The sequence below is a fragment of the Lagopus leucura genome, unplaced genomic scaffold (assembly GCF_019238085.1).
Source record: "Lagopus leucura isolate 7727_CA_CO unplaced genomic scaffold, USGS_WTPT01 Super-Scaffold_100016, whole genome shotgun sequence".
Classification (NCBI taxonomy): Eukaryota; Metazoa; Chordata; class Aves; order Galliformes; family Phasianidae; genus Lagopus; species Lagopus leucura.
In genome coordinates, this window is record NW_024962270.1 from 1,929,964 (window position 1) to 1,952,208 (window position 22,245).

Genomic DNA, 22,245 nt, shown 5'->3' on the forward strand with positions numbered 1-22,245 from the left:
AGGGAGGCAGAGGATGTTACTCAGCCTCTGATGGAAACCACCGGCTTCCACCTGCCAGCTGCAGTCTGCATCACACGAAAGTCCAACAGCACGCTGCAGCAGATGTCTGACTCCCCGTGCAGGAAGCATCTTCAGCCTCCATATCCATGGCACATAAGAACTCCAAAAGAGCTCCGAGTCCAGTGATTTTACAGAGACTCAACATATCGAGGATGTTTGAATTAAAACAAGAAGGAAGGGGAAAAAAAAACAAATGAAAAAGGATGAGCATCACAATGCAGTTGTGATTTATATTTTAGGAATCCCTGCTGGGCTTCCTGTGCTGGACCTAAGGTGGTGACATACGTGCTGGCAGTCTGTCCAGCTGCCAAAGCAGCTGGAGCTCCAAGCAAGTGATGTCCCACAGCAACCAGCAGTACCTGCCACCACCATGCATCCATCCCAGCACATCTGGCCAGCAGCAAACAATGGCACATCATCACGCAAGGCAACAGCTGGTCAAGGGGTGCAGCAACATTCTGGGCAAGCACGGGCTTTCAGCAACCAGGGAAAGACAACCAGACAGAGCCTCTGGATAAAGGGAAAATAAAGGCACTGCTGGCAAGCGATGTCCTCAGCTGGGCTTGTAAGCATGACGTGTGCTGGGCACAGACCCAGGTTCCTGCTGCAGCTGCCCCACATAGGGGGACCCATGCAGGGAGCATCCAGGACAGTAAGATATTGTCAAGGGGCTTAAATACCACTGAAGTCATTTTCTGAAACAACAGAAGCCGGTCAAAATGCCAGATTTCCATTCCTGCAGAAAATGTGGAATGTGCTACTGTTCCAAAGCAGAACAAAGGCAAAATATGTACATAAATAAAAAAAAAGAAGAAAAGGCAAGATGACATAGAGAGACCAAAACATACAACTCCAACAAAAGTCGTCAACTCATTTGGATTTCGTCTTTCCTGTGGTATAATTAAATGCATAATCTGAAGCATACTTCTAGACAAAAAAAGCCTCTCTGGAGCACAAGCTGACAATGTGACATCCTGATATGGGCAAACAGGCTGTTTCTGCATTTCCCTGCTTGCAGGAGCAGAGAGAGATGCTTCAATTTATTTCCAAAGCAAAAAACCTGTCCAAAACCCCAGCATACTTCACTACAGCTCAGCTCCAGAACAGAGGCATTTTCAAATCACAGCTTCCCATCAGAAAGCTTCCAACCTGCTCTAAGAGCATCATGGTGGCAGGTCAAATGTTGGGGACTGCTTTAGCCCCAAGTAAAATATGCCATATACTTCCAAGCTGGCAAGGCTGATGAATGTGGCTTTTGCAAATCCAAAAGCGCTTGGTTGTATGAAATCTTTTGCTACAGAATAAACCCATCTGCACTCTGCTTCAAGCCACAAAAGCCCTGGAGACCACAAGAGCTGGGGCTGGACAGTGACTGCTGAACACAGGCCACCAACACCCAGCACATGGGAAGGAGGACTTCTCCCCTACGGCTCACAGCTCATTTATCTCCTGCACAAGGGGCCGTGGAGCTGGCGGGGGTCTGTGGGGAAATGGATGGAGCCAGCGCTCAGATACACCTGGCTCAGTTCATGTAACTACTGTTGTTGGCCCCAGCAAGGCTGGTAGATGGGTGCACACAGGTTGCAGCTAATGCACAGCAGTTGAAGAGAACTTCTTCCTGACGAATGATGAATTCCCCTGTTTCTGACATGCACTGAAAGCCAACAGAGCGGTGTTGACTCAGTAACCGATCGTGCCCTGGTAATACACGAACTGATGAGTGATTTGCAGGCCAGTCGCAAATGGAAGCTGTTTTTACTCACAACTACAGCAAAGCAAGGGACGGGGAGAAGAGAGAAAGAAGTGAGAATTAAAAGAATTAAAAACACAGAGTCCTGAGAGGTTTCTCTGGAGGAAATCTCCCAGTCTCTCTTTTCATTATCTTTTCAACAAGGGCTAAAAAACCCCCACACAGATAGGAGAGCATCAACCACCAGCACCAGACCCCAGGATCAGGTCCATGTAGGTGAGCACGTGTTTACAGAAAAACCTGAAAAACAATTTTTAAGAGCATAATGCTCCATTTGCAGCAAGTAAAGACTTGCTGGATCTCAGGTAAGATCGCACGTAAGTAAGCACCAGAGCCTTTGGATGCTGCCATAGTGCAATGCTGCAGGTTGGGCTGCTATGTCATTGCCAAGATATCCTGTGTAAAACAAACATGTTTGTTCAACGATTGAAACCGAGACGTCAGGATTTTATTTAAGACAGTCTGGAGAATTTCAGCATTTCTTTTTCCCTTTAGGGCTCAAGAGTGCTCTGAAGGCTGTAACCAAAGGTTTTCCAAGGGGAGGTGACTTCCACGGTTCACCTGAAGCAACATCTGTCTTCTCAGACATCTCCCTTAAAGTCAAGCTGAATGACAGCAAGGCGACAACCACAGCCGAGATCCCATCCTAAACCCTTGTGGTGATACAGGGCCACTGACCCAACATCAACTGTGTTTGTAGTTTTTCACACAACTCCTCCACTGTGCTTTATGGGCAGATGCATGTCAAGGACATCCTGAGTAAAGCTGTGATTGATAGCCCTTGATGGATCTTAGTACCATGAGTTTTTCTCTTGTGTTCTTGACTCCATACAAGCTCCAGGCGTCCCTGCTACACGATATCATAGAATCATTCAGGTTGACTCTAAGGTCACCTAGTCCAACCCCCGGTCCATCCCCACCATACCACTAAACCATGTCCCTCAGTGCCACATCTACGAAAGCCTCCATGGATGGTGACTCCATCACCTTCCTGTTCCAAGAGGAACAGACTCACCCCTCTGTCTGAGAAGAACTTTTTCCTAACATCCAACCCGAATCTCCCCTGGTGCAACTTGAGGCCATCACCTCTCATCCTATTGCTGCCACCTGGGAGAAGAGGCCAACTCTCACCTTGTCACAACCTCTTTTCAGGCCGTTGTGAAGAGTGATGAGGCCTCTCCTAAGCCTCCTCCATATTAAACAACCCCAGTTCCCTCATCCACACCTCATAAGACTGAAAGCCCAAAACAGAACACAGTACTCAAGGTGTGGCTCCCATTCAAACCTTGCTGTTGCCTGCAGCAGTCCCCAGCACTGTAGTGGGATGCTCCAGTGGATCCCTGTTTGGGATCTCATGCCACACCAAGAAGGGCTGCGCACCACAGCCTCATTTATTACATCCCTGTAATCACTCTTATCAGCTTACCTGCAGTAAGGCATTAGTAAAAGCTAAGCCACTCATGAATGGGGCACTCTCTCCTATGTGCAAAGTCAATCAACATGTTGTATTGTTATCGAGCTCACAGACAAACCTCTCTTTGTACAGCAACCAGCACAGATACAATGCCCTGGCTATCGGTATAAGGTTATCTTGTCAGTCCATTAGCAAGAACCACCTGCTCTGCTTCTGTCTGAGATATCCCCTTACTGACATTCCTTAAAAAGAAATCCATTTAAACTATTTCATCTCTCCTGGAAGAAAAAAGAAGTTAGTATTGAGTCAGGAAGTGTGTTTCCCAGCTTCAGAAGAATTCATGCATTTTCAAGCCACAGAAACACAGATTCATCATTCCTTACAGATAAATATGACTATCACCACTGCAACTGGGCAGATCTTTGCATACTTGAAATTGTTCAGATGCGTTCAGTCATGTAAAATGCTGCACTCAGTAACGCTTTAAAGATACATCAGCTCCCAAATTACGCTGTTGAAAAGTGGCTCCTCAGACACTCAGTCATAAACTGTTACTCAGAACTGCAGCCGCGTTCAAGCCCAAATAGAAGGAAAACTTCTTGTCAGAAGCATGGCACATGAGAAAGCAATCCCAGAGTTACCAAGACTTGTGCATTTGTACAGCACAAGAGCAGCAAGTCATTTCATCCAACCTTCAGTACATCTCACACAGCTCCATTTCCCAAAGTCACCACACACCGAGGCCAAGAACCAGCCTCATCTGCCCTGATGTGAGATTCCAGAACTACTGAGAACAACTTCTGCCCACACTGTGACTGCGACACATGCGTTTGTGGTCATGCGACTATCAGGGATTTAAACGCCCTCCACTGATCCTGCTTTAAAAAATCTGCTATGCTACTCTTTGCTTTGGGTCAAAGTGGAAGCTGGCTCCTACAAATCCAAGATAAAAACTGCTTGGTCTGATTCGCACCTGCAACCACAACGCTGAAAATGTTTGAAAGAATAAATCAAAATAAAATACAATTAAAAACCAGAAAAATAAGAGCACAGGATGAATATATCCAGTGGATTTACTTCCCGATTTCATAAACGTTCTCTGCATACATGTAGCTTACCTCAAGGTGCATTCTTATTTTAAGGCATGAACCTTCTTCAGACCTCCCATACCTTTGGAGGAACTCTCAGTATAGAAGTTGCAAGAAAGCATTAAAATGTACACATTATGTGTACAGTGAGGCCCAGCAGAGTCGCATCACCACCAACAGCCAACTGAAGAGTGCTAGAAACATCCCTGCTCTGAAAGCGACCAATAATTTTCCCAGCCTACCAATAAAAAAATCATTGTTGCTGATTTCCATAGCGAGTTAATGAACTTGACACTCAATTACAGCTTCAGCCAACTGCTACCCCTGTCTCTTCTCGCTTGTATTTGGACAATGACAAAGAACACTTGACTCCTAACCAAATATTCACTAAAAGGAGACATTTCAACAAACACAAACACTTGAAACAGCAAAGCAATAATCAAGCTATTGCACTGTTTCAGTTGGTAGCATTCCAGCACTTCCATCGGGATAATCCAGCTGACATTTGGCCTTGAGACAGGACGGATGCCTTGCAACGCAGCATCTCTGCTGAAGGGGTATTCTGAAGTAAATCTGGTATTTGGAGATGTCTTTTTCAGCAGATAGATAAACAACCAAAGGAACTGGCTGCCCAAGCATCAGGCAGAGCAGCATCAGTAGATACCTGCGGCTCGGATATGGGCACCCTGAAGGCATTTACAGAGAAACAAGCACTGCAATAAAGAATCTGAAGAGGTGATCTTGTAAATATTTTACATTTTGCTGGTCTGCCTCCAAGCAGTGAGCAAGCACCAGCAGACACAAAGCAGGAGAAAGCAGGCTAATGAGAGGAACGCGACCAAAGGAATTGGACAAGGCTTTCTGAAACAATTCTGCAAAGCAGATGCACCAGTGGTCAAGTCAGAAGCCATTAAAAAGTTATGGATCTTGGAAAAGAGAGGGCCATGCTATGTCTGGGTTTCAGTGTGGGCTGCACACAAACCCCACAGAGGAGACAGAGCAGAAAACAAGTGGGGGGGAGAAAAGATGCACCCAAGCATCAAGCCAGCAAATGGGGCTCCAGCTGCAAACTCCCTTTGCCCTTATAAGCAACAAATGGAGATGAGAAAGGCAACACCCAGTGCTGCGCAGCCGGAGCAGTCAGGCAGGAGAGCTGTTTTACACACACAAACCACAGAGCCATCCTTACATATCTTTATTGCACACATCCATCCTTATACCTCTCATGGGATGAGGCCAACTTCCCTTCTCAGGATAAACTATTTCTACTCATTGCTGCCAAATCCATCTGTTCCCAAGACAACTTTTGTTACTGCCTAACACAGATACTTTGGAAGGGTAAATCTTCCTCCTGTCCCCTGACCCTGCTTGCTGGATCACTTCAGATATTCCCGGGTGTTCTTCCAGCCACTAAAAGGCACATTTCCACCCAAAAATCTTCATGATCGCCTACAGGCAGCTCAGGGCAACACCAGTTCCTACTCCAGCTGCTCAGCACAGGAGCATCTCCAGCACCTATGTTTCATTTTCAGGCTTACTGGCAGCCAGTTCGGAAGTTATAAGTGGCATCGTGAGTGAGAATGCCAGAGGTGAGCTAATTAGTGGGTGGCTGTCTGGAGCAGCAGCTTCCCCAGGCTTTGCTTTGGGTACACAGTGTAGGATGACTGATCTCAGCAGTGTGAGGATGTCTGTAAGCATAGATTTCTGGAATACATTCACACCGACTCATGATCTGGGGGGAAATACTACTGTTTATTCACTGGCATGCTTTGCCATTGGTGTGGCGTAAATACACACACACGTGTGGACACATCTCTATTTTTGGAGCTCCATGCACAGGGTGCCGGGTCCATAGTTACTCCATTGACAAACAGGAAGCGCTCTTCACTGAGCTGGAAGGCTTTCAATCCTCCTCTTATTGTAAACATTATCTGCCTTCAAAATCCTTAATGTGTTGCAGATGTGACAAACAATAAAAGACCTATCATAAAAAAAAAAAAAAAAAAAAAAAAGCTTGCCATCTCCGTGTTTCCCACTGGGGCACCATAATAATGAATTTATTAGCATACAGCACTCACCAACATATGTTTATAGTCACTCACAAACTTTTGACTTGACAGTTTACAAGTATGTTTAAATCATTAGCTTAAGTTGAGTGTCCAGTTATTACTGGGTCATTATAAATAGGAAACAAAGGTAGCATTTCATACAACAGGCGATAAATCAAAACTAGGCTGTATTCAAGAGTGACTTTGTTTGGGGATTTTTTGCTCTTTTTTTTCAGATCTCCACATTTCCCAAACCTTTGGAGACCCAAACTGCAGGGCAGGAGAACCATAGAATGATAGAATCATAAAGGCTGGAAAAGACCTCTGAGATCCCTAAGTCCAACCCCAGCCCACCCCATCAAGTCCATAATCACATCCCTCAGTGTCACATCTCCACAGTTCTGGAGCACCTATAGAGATGGTGACTCCACCACCTCCATGGGTCACCTCAACTACCAGCACAGGCACAGCATCCCCAATGACCTGCTTTTTGGGTGGTGTACATTCTCATGCAAAGACCTTGGGCATGGCCAATGCTGCTAACGTTTTCACCCAACCTCCATCCAAACCCAGCACCCATTTGCACACAGCAAACACACTGCAAATACTCAGTGGCAACACAACATTAATGTGTCTTGTTAAAGCCTTTATCTTACACAGTGATCCCACTGCAAATGAGATTTTAAGGCAGGGCCAAGAACTTGTGGCACGCTGTCCAGACGTGGCCCACAGCCTCGCTGTGCAGGACCACATGCTTTTTGCTGTGCTGCCCTTGGATAACAGGAGGACACATGCAGCAGAGCTGCCTGCCAAGTCGATGTGTAAGGCAGAGCCAACACTCAGCAAGGGAGGAGTTCTCTGCTGCTATCACGGGGCCAGGGATATTTCCTCTTGAGCTGAACCAGACTGCTAAGAAAAAAGAAAACCAAGCATCCAAATGCATTCCCTCACTGCAAACCTGAGGGTGAGCAGGGAAATGCATTTAAAGAGGATTTGCATGCTTGATCACTCTGCTAGGACACCTGCACTGCTGGCCATCCAGCCTCGCTGCCTTCGTGCTGCCGCAGGGAACCTCAGGAACTCAACCCCAGCCACTCCCAGTCTCTGCATCTCTATTACAGGGCAACCACCTTGGGGAGGAGGGAGACAAAGCCACGCCAAAAGCAGAAGTTCATTGCAAAAAGTATTTCCAGATTTCAAAGCCTGGCATCATTTCAAATCGGCATGCTAACCTAAAATTTAGAATTTGTGGAACTAGGGGGAGATGTGGAATGGTTTCTGGTCCCTTTTATTTTGTGTTACATACATATGATATGATGGAAAAAAAAATAATTGAAAAATATCCCTTTCAAAGTAAAAAAGAAACATTCTCAGAATGTTGAAAGTATTTCCACACCATCAGCAACTTTTCCCAGGCTTGTTTCCAACATAAAACTTGAACAGTGTCACTGCTGCCTATCCAGTACCAACCAAACATGATTCTGTCGCTGTCAGATCAACTTCACCTTTCTACTCTAAGGAAGAACACACAAAAATGAGTATCATTGCACACACAGCTAAGGAAGAACCAGAAAGTCTCTGGCCGGCACCATGGCACAGTGCTGTACTCCAGGCCAGTCGGTGCCCAGAAGCTGTGATGCCCAAACACAGCTCTCCCAGCAGCCTGATAGACTTAACTTGCTGGGACACAATGCCCCAAGCCATGGCTGCTTTTCCACTGTGTTAATATTTACCCAGTCTCAGCAAAGTCAGTAGCAAACACCCTCCAGCAGAGTAGCACAGGGAGGATAAGCCCTCTTTTCACGTAACATGTTCACATACCACATGACAAGAGAGGTCTAAACTGCCAGACAGGCAGGTTATCTGGGGATCAATACTGTGATTAAACCAGCCTACAGAGATAGGAGGCGGCAGAGAGGATTATACACACAGCTGATGATATTATGGGGAAGGCTGGAAGAGGAAATTAGAAACACATTAAAATAGCATGGAAGTGTGATGCAAAGATGGTGGAAAATGAAACACGTATCTCTGCACTCAGCTCAGGACAACGTGGATTACCTGTGTTTCCTTAACATACACTTTGATATTGAGATCTTGCATGAAAGAAAGGGCATTTTATTCTTCTCCGAATGATGCATTTCTCTTTCAGACCTGGGTTGGAGAACTTAAGGAGCCTTTTCCTTCTCCAAACCAATATTTGAATATATGTATTTTATATATTTTACATAATGCGTCAATAATCTTTGATATGAAACGGGCATTTGATATTTCAGCTCTCACTTCATTAAGGATATTTTAATTATCCCAGGCCAATGGAAGGAAGTTTATAAACATCTGTGCTTCGTTTAAGAGCCCAAATTTCCCTCTTAAACTTCAAAGCTGTAAAGCTGATTTTATCCAGGTTCAGTTGTCTGGTCTCTCCAAGAGCACAGAGCTGGGACCAGCATTAATTGGGTCGAGCTTCCAGCCACTGCCCCCCAGCCAGCAGATGCCACACACCCACCATGGACGTGGTGGTCTCACTGCTATGAGCAGGAGGGAGGATGGCAGCAGTTAGGGGGTCAGGGGAAGGCACCCACCCACCCACCCACCTTTCTGTAACTGCTCAAGTCGCAGCTGGATCTTCACTTCCACCTCCAATGGAAGGTGGTGACCTTTTTAATTACATAGCCATGAAGCATCAGGACACCTTACTGACATCTCAAGGAGATCCAAAGACATAGATCATACTGATGGTCAATGCTGTTGATCCTAAGGGTCTTGAGTGCTCAAATCACTTCTCAAAAATGAAACTTAGGTGTTTTTTTTTTTTCTTGAGTTTGTTTTGTTTTTAAATTAACCCCGTCTCTCTAAACTCCATGTCAGAAACAACCAAGAGGGTTTGCTGTACTCAGACCATCTTTATTGACTTTATGAATTTCTCCAGAAAGCAGAAAAGCTCACCTTTAAATTCCTAAGAGTAGGCAGCAGGGGATGAGCTGTACCTACAGCTCAGCAAGGCTGAACGCACCCCTGTAAGCCCACCTGGAGCAGGAAGCTGAGCAGACCCAAGAGTTGTCATCCAGACCTACTGACCCCAGAGGAACAGCCACCCCCAGAACTACTGTCCCCATTACCTGCTAAGAACCGGAGCTGGTTCCTCACTCGCAGCTCTCCATCTCCAGAGCCTCTGCCACAGTCATCTTCATCATCACAGTCTCCACTCCCCTCTTCCTCCTCCTCTGGGGTTTTGCCTGTAGCTTTTCGGTGGGGCAGAGCCGTCCCTTTGAGCAGCTGGAAGACAGGATGCATCGAGATCACTGAACAGCTCCCACCACCCTCCCTACTTCTTCATCTCCTGCTTGCAGGAGTGAGTGACAGGGCTCCATGGAACCACATCAGTGGGCTAGGTTGGATATCTGGAATATTTCTTCACAAAAGAGTGGCGGTGCATTGGCACAGGCTGCCCAGGGAGGTTGGTAGAGTCACTGTCCTTGGAGGGGTTTAAGAAACGTGCAGATGTAGCACTGAGGGACATAGTTAGTGGGCATGGTGGTGGTGGGGTGAGTTGGACTTGGTGATCCTGGAGGTCTTCTCCAACCTGAATGATTCTATATGACCCTGGTGCATGCCTCATGCCAAAGCACAGAAGGGCTCTGGTTCATTCATGGGCAAACATGCACACAAAACCTCAACGGAACAAACAGGAGAAGGAAATAAAACCACACTGAGAAACTCCATGCCTTGGCTTCTCCCTGGGTGAAGGACATCTACCAGCCATCAAAGCCCACAGGTCAGCAGCAGAATGCACTTCCAGAGCTGAGCCAGATGAGCCCTGTGTGGGGGCAAAGCCCCCGGGGATGTCAGACACAGAAGCAGTGGCACAGCTGAGCCCTGTCCAGTGGTCAAGGGCAAGCTGAGCTCAGCCCCAGGCTTGGTTGCTGCTGCACCACTGCAAGTCTTTGTGCTGCCAGCTCAACATAAAGTGATCTGTTGGAAAGCACCATGGAGCTGCTCTCAGGGATTATGGTCTGTCTGAGGAGTAACATGTGGGACAAGAAATGACAGATCCCTCTGGCACTGCTTTGGGAAACCAGGACAGCTCTGTATGCTGCAAATCCCACAGCAGAGTGCCCTCATCCCAGCATCATCCTGCTTGGGGCAGGCAGTGATGGGAACACCCAGAGGATGCTCACAGAGATGAGCTTCTAAAGTGCTGGATTAAGGCAGGATTTGACTTCCCCAGGTAAAGCAATGCAGTGAAAGAACCCATAATCCACACCAAGCAACTCCAACATTTCCAAGCAAAAACAAAATCAACAAAAAACAGCTCCAGAGCTTTAAAGTCCTAACTGCTTCTGAAAGGTTGCACATCACTGAGCAGGGGTTGGATACCTGCACTGATGGCCAGGGTTGCTCTCAGCCACAGGTGGGAGCTCTCAGCACCATCCGTGCAGAGTGGCAGGATGAAACACATATTTAAGACATTGCCTTCCTCTTCCCACTGACTTTCCCTATTTTGCTTTTGCTGAAAGAACCCAGTTATTTCATCACCAACCCAGCTTCCCTTTGAAAAAGTGTGAGTCAGCCCATTAATATAGGCTAAAAATTTCTGTCACTACCACTCCACCATTAAAAGCCTCTCAAATTTAATCTCTGCTTTAAAAAAAAAAATAATAATAAAGGATAAGTAACAGAGAAGATATTGCAAAACGGGAGCCTTCTGCTTACTTCAGGGCTTTAGTTGGTTCCAGCTATTGCAGCAATATGCGTGTCTTTCAAGGCATTTTTTAATATCTGGAATCTAGGTTATATTTTTAAACTATTAAGCAAGTCTTAGAAAACAGTTCCTAAAATATTTAGCTGCTGAAGTTTATACAGCCTTGGAGGAATGCTTTCAGCATCTGGCTCTCTGTCCACAGCAGTGTCCACATACCTTATTGTTTATATTAGAGCAGCACAGTGTAATGAAAAACAAATGGCTCCAAGTGAGACCACTCCAGCTCCCTGCTGCACCCTGTGGGGAGCAGCACCGTGGCACAGCTCTGCTTCACGGGTCCACGCTGAGCATCACCCAAGGGTGACAAAGGGACATGGCAAGGATAAGAGTTTTCCCTTATATATGTGTCCCCAAATGTTAGCCTTGTACACCTGAATCAGAGAGCATGGCACCATGGCAGTGCTAGCAGGTGAAGCGCAGCTCATCTCCCCAAAACATAGAGATGTGTTTTCGTGGCCATCAGCATACTTTGGCTCAGACCGCCCAAGCTCCCAGATCCAGAGTCTTATTTTATTTAGATGTTTGCAGGCCTTTCCCAGAACACTGTGTGACCACAAAAAGAAAAAAAATGATATGCATATATACACCAGTACAGAGCTGGGCGTAGCATGGGGCAGACCTCACACAAACCAAACACAGCGGCTCAGCCCTTATCGCTCCTTGCATTTCTCCCCTCCAAAGTCAGCCCACAGTGCTTAGGAAATGTTTGTAGAAGTCATGCTCAGAGGCACAGCATGCACTTGTTCTTGCTGCACGCAGACCTGATGGTTCTCACGTTGTGGGACCGAGGAGCACCATGGCTCATTCAGACACATGCCAGGAACAGACAACATCCGTAGAGTCTTGCAATGCTGTAAATAGAGACTTCAGCAACAAATAACCACACCATAAATATAGACTTCGTCAACGACACAGCTAATAGTATAGCTCAGATGGGAGCATGTCAGCTGAAAAATACAGTGAGCATGCCCCACACAATTTAGAACTCACTGCCCCAGTGCGCCACCATTGCAGGATGCTCCCATTGCAGCTGAAGCATGAAGCACACCAGCAGGAACCTCACCATGCACCTCAGCAGCATAAATTCCATTACCCAGAAAGAGGCATAAGGAGCTTTCTGGCAGAGAGAATTAAGTTTTGGGATATTTTCAGATTTAATAAGCTCAGCAGGGGCGGGAAAATAGCAGAATTTTTCAGTTGTTTTCATACATTAAAATCACTCTCATATTACTATTTTTTTTTCTTGGCATGCTATAAATTAGCAGCTTAATTTCTCAACCTTTATAGCCACAATGAAATGGGAACTTCCCAAGAAACAACACATGGGCCTCAGCATAGCCAAGCACTTGCTGACCATAGCGTCTGATTGGCACAGTGATGCTTGTGGGCATCAGGACAGCCTCAGCCTTGCAAACCTGCCTGGGCATCAGCTCACTCATACAGCAACATGTTGTACTGAGGGACATGATTTATCAGGAAATGTTGATGACGGGTGGACAGTTGGACTGGATGATCTTGGAGGTCATTTCCAACCTTGGTGATTCTGTGATTCAAAGGTCACTGACATAGTATGAAACACAAGAAAGTCCTACCAGAAGAGCAGGGCCAGCAATGCCTCCTACCACGTCCTTCCCTGCTAGCACAGACAGGAAACCTAGTGATGGGTGGGAATCCCAAAGTACAATCTTGGGCATTCAGATAGAGAGCACTGCTGGGCACCATGGCTTCAGTTGGCACAACATTGTGGCCTCACTGAACCATTGCACAGCCACCAGCACGGTCTGTGTGCTTTATGAAGTTATATTCAGAGCACTGAACATAGCTTCTCCATCCTTAAATAGCAAACAGAGCTGACTGTTACCCTGACATTATAGTTAATTCATGTCCTGTGGTGTACAGACTACGCTAAGAGACAGAAAATACATAGTCTGGTGATCACTAAAGTAGTATGTGAAGCAAGATAGCTTCATCTTAATCACAATTCACTCAGCTGCAAGAGTTTACAATCATATCTGCTCTTCTCTGCTAAACCATAATGGCAAAAATACTCTGTAATGTACCCAGTGTAAACCAGAGTGCTAACTGTGGGAGCCTGTGCGCATACACACATCTCAGAGGTGTCTGTGGGGCACCCATCTCCCATCTGCACCGTAACCATGGGAAGAAGCACATGGGCCACATCCTACACTCCCAACTACAAGATCCACCAGCTCAAACATGCATCGGATTTGTGTCCAATCTCATTGCTTTCACATCCTACCCTCACTCCAGAAGCACGGGCATTGGTACGAGGGATGGTGGAATGCCCCAGCTGGTTTCCACACAAATATTTGTTCCTCAGTTTGTCCTGTGCTCTCCCCCCCCAAAAAAAGAAACAACAATAACAAAAAAAACACAAGCAAGATCGGAAGAGCGTGCCGAGTATTTCTGCAAGGAAATCTCCCCAGGGCATCCCAGTGTGATTTATACCATTATTCATAACCACGCAGTGACCAGACACAAACAGATGCAGCAATGTGGGGTAATGACTCAGCTGGAGTTGGACGGGCGACCGTGTGTTGAAATCTTTATAACTCCTTGTTCTTAACAACCACTTCACTCAGAGCTCCCCATCCCACCAGCCCCCTGAGCCACCTGGCCTTGTTTTTCCAATTTTAACCTAAACAAGGAAGGCTACAACATACTTTTTATCATTAATCTCCCGTCTCTGAGAAGAAATGAGCGTTGTGTTCCTTGGACTGCAGTTCAACAGCCGTTTTCTCATTTTGGAAACTATGCTCACTGTATTGCAAATATCAATTTGAGCAACATCAAAATTGTGTCCACAAATTCAGATGAAATATCGGCCGTGTGATACAAGCACGGTGCTCCTCTAGGGCAGAAATCATCCCTTTCAACAGACTTCAAAAATATGCAAAGCAAAGAGAACAGCCAAACAGATTGTTAAGGAGAATAGAAGACTTTTAGAAAAACATTTAATTCCTTCATGAGTTTAGGGGAGAAGTCTGATTGATATTTGTAATCTTTTGGTGGACAGAGCTGTCATTTAATTTAGCTTGCATGACTGAAAGAATTTAATAAAAGTGTTCCACTGAGTTTTGCTGAAATTCTTTGCATGTTTTTAGTAAGCCTCTGGAATACGATCAAACCTAAAAAGCTGGAGAGGACGGAGACTGATCTCGTAGCTAAAATAATATTCAGAATTGCAATATACATTTAGTAATCAAGCGTTCACATCCAAAGAGCTCTACTGCAGGAACTCTCTGGTGCTCAGCCACACGACGCTGCACACCATGAACCAAACCCAGCACGGCCAACCAACCTCTGGCTCTGCCAGGAACCTTCCAGCCACTCTGCTCAAGGGCTGCGCACAGAACATTGGATGCCATCCTTCTAGAGGTTTGGTAAGGAGCTCAGAGGAGCAAAGCTGTTCTTTCTCCTCGCTTTCAGACACCCAACACAAAGGCCACCACACATTCCACCCAACTCTTACAAGTCCCAGCAGGTCAGGTTTTCCTATTTTAAATTCCAGCCTGCTGAAAACATTGTCTAAGGGGAGAAAAATAGACCTTGTAGCCAATCCTGACCTTTAAATTCGCAACACTGACTAATTTATGGGTGGCTTTTAAATCAGGGCAGCATCATGGGAAACGTGCAGATTTTCACACGATACTGTTCCCTGTTAACAGCTCATTACAATGTACAGAAGTATATTCCCATTATGAAATACAGCTGGAGTTGTTTTGCTTACGAAGGTCATTATCTGATCACCAGCGAGAACCAAGGCAAGGAACCCATTTTAAAAGCCTGAAGTTGTGGACTATTTGAAAACTCATGTGTTTTGAATTTGGTGGCCTGATCATGCACAAGCATTCTACGAGGAGAATCAATTCTCTCCACTTCCTTTGCTTATTAGCCCTAGAAATAGCATGGAAAAAATTATCTTTTATTAGCAAATACTTCCTTCATTATTTAACCAGCCCTCATCATGGGATTCAGTGATGTCCTCCTCGCCATCTTCCCATCTCCCAGCTCCGTTCCTTTTCATCTTCTCTGTGGGCAGAAGGCCCTGGCGACATTGAAGCAAGCACAAGCCAGAACTCAATGCAACATCAACAGCATCAATTTTACTTGCTTCTTTCTGAGCTCTTGAGAGCTTTTTCTGTTTTGGGCAGCAACAAAATGCAACGTGCATTACAGAGATACCCAATGATCCCTGGCACTGAGTACCCATTGCCATTACAAATAAGGGAATTTAAAATCTTAAGAATACATGTGAACAGCAGGATCTGTCTTGTAAGAGTGAGGGTGTGTGCATGCATGCACGGATATCACTGCCCTGCTGACAGCATCAATCCCAGACAGAAGGGCCCAGGCCCACTGTGGCCACATGGAGACCCTTCCAGTTGGATAGATATTGGCCACGCAGACGTGGCAGAGGAGAAACCTGTTCCTAATTGTACTCTTGTTTCAAGCTCAGCACAGCAAGGAGCAATTGCTAATCAAACGTTAATAAAGGGGAAGTAGGCTTTGGACCTGGAAAAGTCATTTTCAGTGCTTAGAAAAACAATGAGTTGGGCACGTCAGCTGTTTTATCAGCTGCTCAAAAAGCAAATTCTGCACGTCCCCACACTGCCTGCTTCAAACCATTTCGTATTTGTACACTGCTGAAGCCATCTCAGCAGACCAAGCCCCAGGCAGCACAACAGGCCAAGGAAGGCTCGTTCTATATTGTGCTCTTTGGCCAAAAAAACAGAAGTGTTTTACTCTGTTTCCCTCAAAATGCTGTTTCTTGGAATAGGAGAAACCCCTACTGTGCCCACCTTGTGCCACTGGCATAGCAGAGTCCCCTGTACTGCCTGCACACACCCCAAGGAGATAAGATGCTCTCAGCTGCCATAAAGCAGTTTTTCTGGTCACCCTTGATAGTGTGAAAAAGGCAGTGACAGCAGTGAGTTACTGGCCAAAGGGCGGCCCTATGTTATGGATCATCAGCTTAACTCCAGATTAGCTATCAAATCTGACAACATCCCTATGGGTAAAGCACGACAGATAAAGACCCCTAAATGTTGGCAGTAATTTAAATGAGTCCACACTGGACAGTAAATCTCTGTTGGCAACAGAAAGGGCTGTGAAGCCACTAGGAATCACTGCAGTTTGGTGACTGCTGGCTGATGTCTGGGGGCAAGATGCACCCATGGACATGGAGGTTAAACCCTACTGGCTCCAGGATGGGCAGAGGGACTGGCTCCTGTCTGCTTTCCCTAGTACAGAAAGTGTCACTTCCCTGCCCCAAACAAATGTTCATTCATCACAGGGCACATAGGAAAAAGATTACTTGGGCTTTACGATCATTCACCTTGCTGGCAGTTCCTTCCCCTTCCACCCCACAGCCATTTATGGCTTGTTTTTGTGCAGCAATAGGAAGGAGCAGAACAGTGAGGTGCTGAGCAAGGTCCAACCCTGCCCAGTCCTGCGGCCACATCAGTGCCACTGCTGCAGAAATGCTGCTCATCTCTTTGGAAATGAGAAGCAGCAGCTCCATCTCCTTTGCACTTCTTTGCAAATTACCACTGGTACTTCACCATCCTTTCCTACGCACCTCTGCCCACCTCCATTAAGCACAGGTCTCCTTCAGACTCCAAAATCAATCATTAACTCCAACACACTGTTGCATCAGGGAGGTAATGTTTCAGCACCTGTCAGGAGTCTGTCTGGATCTTTTCCTGCGAGGATTGGGCTCCTACAAGCTACCAAGACTCTAAAACTAAAGTAGAAACAATTTTTTGTGCAAAAACTCCATTGCAGCTCTTCTTAACTTCTTCTAGCTGACCTGCATCATTTCCTCAGTCTCTGCCCCAGCGCACATAGCTGCTCGAGATTTGGTGTCACTTAAGCCAAAGCACCTCGTGCCCCATTGTGGATTTGGTGAGGGCTTTTGGTGCTCAACCCAGGAGCCATTTGTCTTTCATCTCTTTCCCCTCTGCTCGGCATCCCTAGACAGGAAGACATGGACCCATTTCTCTCCATGCCAAGCAGCCACCCCTCAGGGGGTTGGCAGCTGAGCAAAGGAGAGGTGTGGGAACTTACATGGGCCAGGACCTATCACTATTATCCATATTTTCCATATTTTGTTTGGTTGTGTTTGAGCACAGCCCTGCTGTGCCATTCAAAAGGCATTCAGGAAAGCATCAAGCACACATCACCAGAAGATAAAACATCAGACAACAAGAAGCAACAAGGAGTTGCACTTGACAATCCTTATGGGTCCTTTCCAACTCAGGATATTCTATGATACCAGCAGTATGGTAGCATGGAGAGACTATGATTCTAAAGGCAGGAGCACAAGGAACAAGAGAACAAGCAGAGATGGAGCTACCAACCACCTTATCCCTATCCTCTCATTCTGGCAGAGATGGACAGAGGGAAAGTGTCCTCAGCCTGTGGATGTTTGGGTCAGAATGCTATACTCTGCTTAAGGGATGGGTACTAAAAGCACAAGGCAGATGCACATGCCTAGCTTAGGAGCATGGTGCTTTTGCCTCTCAGCCATGCACACATCACAGCAACATGATCCCACACCACAGCACCTGGAAGGACAGGCAGGTGCTGTGCCACCAGCACACCTGTAGCCCTGTTAGAAATGTTTTTGTAGGGGTCTCCACTGCCCTCTCTCACCCACCAGCCCAACCCACAGTGACAGGGCTGGGAGATTTCCTTTTGGCTCGGTCTCCAGCACACGTGACCACTCACCAGCTGTCAGCAATGTCTGTCAGGGCTGCCTCTGAGCAAACAGCTCATCCTTGGCACCAGGTAGGAAGTGGCAAGCCTGGAGCTGTGCCGGAAGGATTTATCTCCCCTATTTTCCTTCTGCCACTCTGCAAACAAATCTCTGTCCCCAGCAGCATCCCTTCCTCCCTAGGAGCTCCCAGCAGAGAGAGACTCCCCAGATTTCATATTTCTGTATATAGTGCTGACCTGCTGCCAGAACACTCACCCCTAACCCCACAGTGCCACCCTGAGGGTGCCACTGCCCACAAGGCATTGCTCTTTTTAGCCTCACTTTCACATTTGTTTTGTCCCAAGCCCAGAAAATAACTTCAGATAGTCCCCTGTGAGTCTCACAGAGTTGTACAACTGCCCCATGAGGCAGTTACCTACTCTCTGATGAGACAACCCCAACGCAAGGTTAATTACAGAGCTGTTGATCTCAGCAGAGATTTAATCCCTGCAAGAAGAGGAAGGTTTCATAGCAAACATCCCCAAATTCATCAGCAATGGAAGAGAGAGCAGCCAGTCTGCCCATCCCAGAGTGCACGGGAGCAGGTGGTGCCTGGCTGAGCACCTGGGAGCTGTGGGCTCCCTCCAGCAGCACCATTCCATCCCCCAGCCCCACGTGGAAGCATAGCGGGGACACGGTGCTGGCACTGCTGGGGAAGGCGCCCAGCTGGAGTGGGGAGCCCGGGGCCCCCAGCACTGCTGCCACAAGTATTTATGCACTTCACATTAAACAGGCACTCAACTGAGACAAACCAGACCAAAAGTAATCCCAGGAATGGGGTCTTTCCAGCCTCCGTGGACCCTAATTAATGGCTGATGGCTGGGTTGGCTTCTGGGCAAGGTCATTCCTCTCCTCTGCACCCAGAGCACGACTGCTGCTTGCTAAAAGCCGAAGAGGAGAAAACCTAATTTTGAGGACACAGCTTATCAAGTGTCAAGACTGCCTCCTAGGATCAGCCTACAAATAAGATGAGGTCTAACCTGAACACTGCTGAAACACCAGGGTGCAAATCATCACCATTATTATCTAGCAAAAACACAGCCCGCAAGGCTGAGCATCTAGGGAGTTGCCTTGGGGTGGTTCTCCCCCCCACAGACACATGGCCACCAGCTGTCACAGCTCACCAGTTTAATTAGGTCCAACTCTGGTCACTTTATATCCTCCCCCGGAGAGACCCAACACTGGCAGAGGAAGCCTTGATACTCACCTCCCCAAATCTCACCCTCCACATTTAGGAGCGATGCGCTGCCCAAAAAGGTCAACTCGCTCCTTCCACGCTCACAGGCAGGAGGCACTCTTTGGGTCCTGCCAAGAATACAAAGTCATTTCCTGCCCATCGTGACAGACCTTGGGTACAAGACAGCCACCTGCAGCCAGCTGTCCCCAGTTCCTCCCACTGACAGTGCTCCACCAGGCAGCATCTCCTTACACATGTCCCCAGGAAGAACAGCCAGGCACATTTTCTTCCTTTAAATATAGTTTCCTCACAATACAGCCAGCCAAGGCCATAAGCAATAAATATTGCTGCAATCCAACCTCCTGTGTTTGCTCTTAAGTTTTATGTGCTGCAAAGGCCATCCTTTGTAATGCATGGTACAACAGCAAGAGCACTAAAATATCACCTGGCCTTTGCAGTTAGTTACATGTCAAAAGCAAGCTAAGAAGTTTAATGAGCATCAGCGTTAACTGACAGAGCCCTCCTGAGAGTGAGGGTTACTTACAGGTGTACTGACACACACAGGTTACAGCAGCCCCATTGAGGAAGGGAATGCAGTGCCAGCACCAGGCCTGCCTAATTACCAGCAGCTGCTTCATCAGCAGGTGAAACAAAAGGAGCAAGATGACAAATTATTCATCACTTAAAGCATATAAAACATCATTCACTTTCTGACAGCAGCATGATTGGCTCTCAGGGTTGTGCAGCGGCCAGTTGCACAGGGGACACAGCATGGGGAGTGCAAGGTGTGCTGCACCACAAACACCTCATGTACAGTCCAGGGCAGCTCCTAGCAAAGCCTCCTGAAGCCTGGGGCAGGAGGACCCCAGATCCAACATTGCTGCTCTTTCCTCCCTTCCTGCTGCTACAAAGTTGTGCTCCATCAAGTTGAAATGAAAAGCACCATTCTTGTTGCAAATCTTTTGCTAAAGAACAAAAGCAATCAGATTTGCTCTGTGGCCAAGGAGACCAGGGGTGACCTTCCATGCCTGCTCAGGAAGAGGAAGATTAGCTCCCATGACCTCAGTCTGGACCACATTTTAAACTCCTGCTGTTAAGCCAAATTTTGGGGAGAAATGCCCCAAATGAGAACCATACCAGAGAAGCTCTTTAGCAGAATCAGGAATGCTGCTGTCCTATGCGTGGGGCACAGGGGAGACACCCACCTTGGACCCACCTACTGATCCTATTTCCCAGCCTGAACCACATCACATGGTGATACTCAATACAATTAACAATGCACACAATAACATTAACTGAGAATTAATTTCTTATCAACAGATCCACTGCATCTTGCTGCACAACAGTTCCTCCAGGTTTGTTTCCTCCACAACAGGATAAACCCCAGTGCTGGTACAGGATATCTGGTGTTTGTCTTACAGCACTGCTGTGCATCAGCTGCTTGTTTTGGACACAAAAGAAAATGAATCCTTTCTCAAAGGTATTTTTTCCCAACTGATTTCCACCACATTGTTTGGAGGACACACACCAGGCACCTGCCTCCTTGCACGGTCCCCCCGGGGCTGAAGCCACAAGGGCAAAGTTGAATCCCTCTTCTTGCATAAGACTGCAGCAACCAGGGAATTTCAGGGAAGGAGAGCAATAAAATGCTATTTATGTTACGTAAACACTCTGAACAACAAAGTGGTGTGGAAGAAACCCAAAACCCTGACCCAAGCTCAGCCGCCTCAGCTTCCTGGTCCTGCTGAGAAAAGCTGGGAGCAGAGTCACCGCATGGGAAGTGCTGGCTGCTCCAGGTCACTGCCAAGCTGCACAGTCGTCTGACACTGGTAGGAGGTGGAATACTGCTGATGACCACTAGATAGAGAAGTGGCACTAGCAGAAAGAAGGTGCAGCTGAGGCTTTCCTTTTTCAGACATTTCCTCCAAAAATCGGCCTTCTGCATAGTGACAGGATTTCTGCCATCACCTCTAATAAAAGCAATGGGTCAGTGACAGACAGCAGCAGGGAGATGCTCAGCACCACCAAGTCCCAGTGTCACCAAACACTGCCAGAAACATGGCTATTTACCTCCCTTTCCTTACTTGAAATGGGAAATACCTCACATTCCTCAGCATATTTAACTGCTGCAAGAAGCGAAAGCGTGGGGCTCAACAGAGTTACACTTCTCCATGTCATGCAAGACCACATGCAAAACCAGCAAGGAAGTTCAGCAGACGCAGCCCAGATTACACGTTAGCCAGTCCCCATCTGTTTAAAACCACCCGTACAAACACACCAAGCTCAATTAATCTCAGGCTGTTCAGGAAAAGCCACTGAGGGTGACCTGTGGGTACAGCGTTCCCACAGCTGTGCCGATAACGCGGGGATGTTTGCAGATACACCCTAACACATGATAGCTGGCGTGCTGAAAGCAAGGAGGGGAAGAATGGTTTTGGATTTAAAACGCCACCAAACAGTGAGATACGATCCAATATAGTTATGTTCTGCCTCCAGAGGGTCACTCTTCCCCTGATTTACAAAATCCTCTACTTGCTGCTTCCATAGAGAGCATTTACAGTGGTGTGTTAACAAGAATGGAGGCACAGCTCAAGAGGACAGCATTGTTGCTCCTTAAATACCAGGCCTAGACTTGGTGGAGCTATGCAGTATTTTGTGCAGTAAAGGAGGAATTAGCTGATCCACTCCAAAATGCATTTATCATTAAAATAAAAATCTTCTGTCGTCTTGTTTAATGGCCTTAGTAAAAAATAATTGCAACGTCTGGTTGCTTTCAACAACATGTGGTTTTAATATTTTAATTGTTACAAACTGTTTAATAATGTTGAACAAAAGGCGTGTCCAAGCAATTATTGTGTTTATTAACTTTTCTTTTGAGAACTTGATAAATTATATTACACATATACAGCACTTCAGATATTGCAGCATTACCTTATTTTGTTTAAAAGTGGCAAGTTAGCCAAAAGTGACTAGTTTTGGTGCAGGTTAAATAGTGTATTTTCAGTAGATGAGCACTGTGCATCACTTCATCCAGCAATCTGGGAGTCCATGCGTTCTTCTAATCATTACACTGTTTCATCTAGCCAGGGAATTGAAAGAGGGTGGGAGCAATGAAGCTCACCGAACCTGGCAGGACACAGAAAGCCATGGTTCTGCTGAATGTGA

The 22,245-nt window shown here is 46.6% G+C and overlaps 1 protein-coding gene across 1 annotated transcript in view; it reads right to left on the reverse strand.

Annotated features, from left to right (window-relative positions):
• Positions 1–22,245, reverse strand: part of GPC3 (glypican 3) — an 85,213-nt gene that overhangs the window by 14,457 nt on the left and 48,511 nt on the right. Inside the window, exon 6 of the mRNA XM_042876576.1 lies at positions 9,480–9,636. Coding sequence (XP_042732510.1) covers positions 9,480–9,636 — 157 coding nt within the window. The remainder of the gene's footprint in view (positions 1–9,479; positions 9,637–22,245) is intronic.